At 51.9% G+C, this 5,415-nt stretch overlaps 2 protein-coding genes across 2 annotated transcripts; both read left to right on the top strand.

Annotated features, from left to right (window-relative positions):
* The first annotated feature begins 1,895 nt into the window (after nt 1–1,895).
* Nucleotides 1,896–2,363, top strand: LOC104298707 (ribonuclease CL2). The gene has a single exon (XM_009898803.2). It carries the CDS (start codon nt 1,932–1,934, stop codon nt 2,361–2,363), a length of 432 nt encoding a protein of 143 aa, XP_009897105.1. The 5' UTR covers nt 1,896–1,931.
* A 1,980-nt stretch (nt 2,364–4,343) lies between these two features.
* On the top strand, nt 4,344–5,085 carry MBOAT4 (membrane bound O-acyltransferase domain containing 4; the record flags this gene model as incomplete). The annotated part of the gene is given in 3 exon segments (XM_054175251.1): nt 4,344–4,650; nt 4,653–4,724; nt 4,727–5,085. Coding segments are annotated over 3 exon segments (738 nt in total), but the record flags the coding sequence as incomplete, so codon positions are not given.
* Between the last annotated feature and the right edge of the window lie 330 nt (nt 5,086–5,415).

The raw sequence follows: 5,415 nt of genomic DNA, 5'->3' as shown, positions 1-5,415 counted from the left end.
AACCCAAGTGCTGAGGCCCACTCATGGAATGTCCACATCTAGTATCATTGTCCTCCTTCAATCAGTGGTGGAGTCAAACTTGTTTGCTTATGCAGAAGGTCAGTGTGGTCGTTTGAGGCTGTGCCTTTAAGAACAAACACTGCTGGAACACACTGGCTAATGTTTTCGGTACTAGAACCAAAACATTCTGATATTCTAAATGAATTTCATTGGTTGATAAACAAAAATGCAGCTTTAGATTGTGAAGCAGTTGGAATTTTTTTTTTCCTCAGTTCAGTTTGGTTTGGGAGTTGGGGGAGTTGGAGGTTTTCAGCCTGTTCTCCCTGCCTGCTTCTTCTGCGAACTGCTGGAGTTGGCCTTCAGATAAGCAAACACTAATCCTGCATGGGCTTTTGAAGCTTACTAACAACTCTTTTCCTTAGTAACTTGCCTTTCTCTCTCTCTAACCCCTTTTTGGAGAAAAAGGGAGGTAGTGGGGGAGAGAGGGGGTTCCAAGGAGGGGATCCCTCCCTCAGGGAGGGATTTTTGTTGTGTTATTTCTCTTTGCTGTGTATTTCTGTGTATATATTGTAAATACCTGTATATATTGTGTCATATATAACCTGCTTTCCATATATGCTTGTAAATATATAGCTTGCTCTTCGATTGGGCTAGTTGTGGTTTCTTACTCTGTGGAGGAGGGAGAGCTAAGCCCTCTCTCAACCCACCACAGTCAGGTGAGGATTCCTGTCCACTTTCTTCCTTATCTTTGATTTGCTGCTTTTCATCCTAGTCTCTGTCATGTCTTTGAAGCAGAAGGTGGAGATCACTTACCCGTCACCTGGTTGTGACAGCCTCTCCTGTGTGCTGCATGTCCTTCCCTCTGGAAGGGACACAGTCTCCCTGAGACTGCATCAGGTTCTCCTTGATGGTTGAGGCAGAGGGTTGAGTTTGTGATGAGTTCAGGTGGCCCCTGGCTCTTTGCTTGTCTCATCTTCATGGAGCAGCCAGGAGCATGTGAGGTAACAGCAGGGCAAAATGTATCCTGGAATTTCCCAGGTGTATTAAATTGCCTGCAAGGGGGCACAAAGGGAAGGGACACGTAGCTCCTGAAGCAATGTGATGCAGCCATGGACACACCACATTGTCCAAGATAGACAGAAGTGTCTGTTAGCTGCCCCAGAGGTGATGCTCTCACCAGGTAACTAGGAGTCTTGCCCTGCCACCCAAGGGGTCCTAGGTGTTCTTCCCACCATGGGATACATGGCCAAGGCCAGAATTTATGATCCAAGACAGCATGGGCAGGAGGCACCTGAGAGGACATGAACAGACAGTCATGTGGCTCGTTAATGACTACCTAATGACCTTGAGGGGACCACAAGGGGGAGTGGGATCTCCTGGACACCTGTCTCCCCCACACAAATCTGGACTTTGCTCTTTGCTCTGCCCCTCCTCCTGGATCCTTGCCCATTTGGCCCAGCTGGGGCCACTATAAAAGCAGCAAGGAGGAGTGGGAGGGATCCCTGGAGACCCCGAGGCCATAAGGAAAACTGAGGCATACACACAGGTGAGGGCTGGGTAGGGGATCAAACTGTTTGCAGGAGGGGACTTTGAGGAACCCATGTATCCAGGGAGAAGGGAGGATATGTAGGGGATCCAGGTGTTGGGGCAGAGGGTGGATCTATAGGGGATCTGGGGGTCCAGGGGAAGGTGTTCCACAGGGGACCCAGGCTTTTGGAGAGTGCAGAACTGTAGGGGAGCCAGGTGTTCATGGGTGTTTTGTAGGGAACCCAGGCATCTAGGTGGGATCCAGAGATGGCCCAGCTGTCGGGGTGGGGGAGGGCATCATGCATTTTGAGAGGATTTGTGAGTGCCCCATGTGCCCAGGATGGGAGTTAATATTGGGAGCCCAAAAGTCTAGATGGCCTTGACCCCTCTTTCTATAGGTGCCCATGGCAGGCTGGGCCCTATGCGTGGCCCTGCTGCTGGCAGCTCTGGCAGGGGCAGAGGGCGAAAGCCGCTATGAGAAGTTCCTGCGGCAGCATGTGGACTACCCCCGGACACCCACGATGGCGGCACACCGCTACTGCGAGACCATGCTGGCCCGCCGGCGAGTGACAGCCCCAGGCCGGCCCTGCAAGCCCTCCAACACCTTTGTGCATGCTCCAGCAGAGGACCTGGTGGCTGCCTGCACGCAGACGCCTGACGCGGCAGGGTTCCACAGCACCTCGGTACCCATGGACCTCACAGCCTGCCGCCTGCGTGGGGGAGACACCCGGCCCCCTTGCGCCTACCGGGCCCGGCAGGTCCAGCACCACGTGCGCGTTGCCTGCCTTAACGGGCTGCCCGTGCACCTTGCTGGCACCAATGCGCCCGCAGTTTAGTGAGGCTTGATGTGGTGGAGCTGCAGGTGGGAATGTGGATTCTCCCTCCCTCTGGGGCCCCCATTAGGACCCACAATAAAGGAGGTGCCAAAGGCCTGGGCTCTGGCATCAGCTCATGGAACTCTGTGATCCTACCCCTCTCTGTGTGCCTGTGATCCCCCTTGGGTGCTCCCAACCCTGTCCAAGGTGTAACCTGGCCTCCCCCTGTGCCTCAGAAACCTCTGGGTTTTTCCAGCCTCCTGGGTGTTCCACAGCCCACTGACCACTCCTATGCCCCATAACCCCCACCAAGGTTCTCCTGATGCCCTGGATGTACACTCAACTCTCTCTCCCAGTATTGTGACCCTCTGAGTATCACATTGCTTTCCTGGCTGCCCCAGAGCTCCCACAGCATCTCCCAACCTTCCACATGCCTCCCAACCCCCTGGGTACCCTCATCTTCCTCCATTCCTGCCCCATAAACCCTGATGTGCCCCACAGTCCCACATGCCTTCAACCCCATTTAACACTTCTCTGGGGCCGAGGCTGCTCTTGAGACCCCTTGGCACCACCATGGATCCAAGCACTGGCTGGTGCCACACAGAGCCCTGAAGCACCACCCCATGCACACTGAGCACATGTGAGAATGCAACAGATGCACACACACACAGACAAGACCCTCCAGACCAGCACAGAACCACACACCCTGCTCACAGCATGAATGCACACAGCGCAGACACAACACACAAGCACCACTCACAGCACGTGCACAGGCACACACAAACAAGTCTTTTCTTTTGTTTGGGTGGGATTTCATGTCTTCTGGCTTGTTTCTTTACCTCTTGTCCTGTTATTGAGTACTGCTAAGAAGAACATGGCTCCCTTGTCCTCATTCCTTATTGGTACACTGCTAAGTTCCACCTGCCTAAGCCTCCTCTTGTCCAGGATGAACAGCGACAGCTTTTCCTCTTATCAGAGGTGCTGCAGTCCCTTCTTCACCATCATCACTCCTTTGTTGGACTCTCTCCAGTATGTATCCATGTCTCTCTTGTACTGAGAAGTCTATCACCGAGTCCTGCATTTCCAGGCGTGTCAGTATGGCTGAGCAGAGAAGCAGGATCACCTCACTCCACCTGCTGGCTGCAGACAAGAAGAGCTCCGTTCAGGCCTCCTGAACCCTACTTAGCGGCCTTGGTTCCCATTTACATGCTTTTCCCTGGAGAGAAGTATTGTCAGACTGGTTTTTCCTTTAAAAGAAATACTTGCTCTCAATGCATGCCTTTCACTTTGTAGTGTGTCCTGCAGCAGATCAGTATAGGCTGCATTACAACAGGTGACCAAAAATGGTCCCGAAACAGCACCAAGAAAGCAACTGTATGTTTTCTAGATGTTAGCTCAAAGCTAGTATCTAAGCCATAGCTCCTCAAATTTCATGTTCAGAGTTTGCTCTGACAGTGGTCAGCCTCCTCACCTGCTGCATTACCAAACAATTCATTCCTTCACCAGAAGCCAGGCTTTTACTTGCTTAGTAGATGCAAATGTGGTAAATAATGCTCTTTCACATTCTTCAATGCAGCTCCCAGGCTACGATCACACTTCCACTACCCAGACACTATAAAATGAGAGGTATGAGCAGTGTGTTAACATTTCCAGTGCTGCTATGAAAATTCATTTCTGCTCCTTGAAAAACAATGGCATTTTTGCAGAACCATAGCAGGGAATCGCTTGAGCTGCAAAGAGCCTTCAAAAATATTTACTCAGCAGAGTCAATACTGGATCCCATGGGTTTGGCAGAATGGGTCCTGTGCAATCAGGCTGTTGCTGCATGCCATGCATGTCAAAACTGACATGGACAAAGCTTCTCTTCAGTGCTGTCACTCATTCTGAAAATATACCCTGCACAAATACAGCAAAATACGGCTGATTTCTATGCAGCATTTGCTCTAACAACTTTTCCACTGGGGGTTTGGTCTCCCACCTTCTTATAACCAAACAACCCATTCAAACATTGTAGTAAGCTTTCCAACATCATGCTACCTGCACTTTATCCCGGCCCTGCTGGGAGGTCCCCTGTGCTCCTTCAGTAGGTTTCAGTCCTAGACAGTCTTGTGGTGTTCTCCCCTGAGGGACTCCAGCCAATGCTGCCTCAGTGTGCTGGCCTGGTGGGGGCTGCTCAGAGGGCTGTCCATGGGCTGCCTGCCTCATGTCTGGGTGTGGGTCCTGTGCCTGCCCTGCTATTTGTACTGGGTGCTGGATGAGGCCCTCCTGGACCTGGCAGGCTTTGGGCCAAAGGCAGGCCAGAGAGACCTGCCTACAACTTGTGGATGTTGGAGAACAGCCTTTGTCTGGGCATCTTCACTAGAACCTGGAACAAGAGACGTTCCACTGGTTGAGGAGACTTGTCTTCCAGTGCTGCCTGGCCCAGCCACTCCCTGCCACCTTCATCTTCTCCACCTGCTGGCATGGTCTCGGACTCAGGCAGGTCTTTGGTTTCCTGTGCTGGGCTTTCATGGTTGAAGATGACTACTGCATCCATCCCTTCCTCTGCACTCAGGCTGTGAAGCTCCTCCACCATGGTGAAAACTGGGTCATTGCTCAGCTCATCATTGCCTTCATCCTGGTGACTGTAGAGACCAAGAGCTTCTCCATACTCTGCCTGCTCTGGACTTACTGCAGCAGCATCCTTTCCATATCCTGTGGCTGTGTGCTATTCCTGCTTGCCAAGAAGCCAACACAGAACTGAGCTGGTCCTGGATTCATTTGTGTGGCTGGTGGTGCACATCCTTTGCACACATGAGCATGCAAGGTGAGAACTGCTATTGGCCAACCAATCTCATGTAAAAGTGCCTCCAGGGAACCAGATTTGATTTTGCTCCTGGAATATCCCCCAGCTATGAGGAATGCTCTGAAGCAAGTAGGCAAGGTCTCAAAGCATGAGGGCTTCTAGCAGCACCGCCTGCCAAGTGTTTTGTCTTGGTGCTTTGGGTCTCAGCCTCATCTCACATAGGAAGCACACAACCTCCTCTCCAAACTCATCTGTGCTACAGATGCACTAGTCAGCAACTGTGACCAG

Source organism: Dryobates pubescens, chromosome 1 (genome assembly GCF_014839835.1).
Source record: "Dryobates pubescens isolate bDryPub1 chromosome 1, bDryPub1.pri, whole genome shotgun sequence".
Classification (NCBI taxonomy): domain Eukaryota; kingdom Metazoa; phylum Chordata; class Aves; order Piciformes; family Picidae; genus Dryobates; species Dryobates pubescens.
The sequence above is the reverse complement of the archived record's forward strand: the minus strand, read 5'-3'. Positions and strand labels throughout refer to the sequence as shown.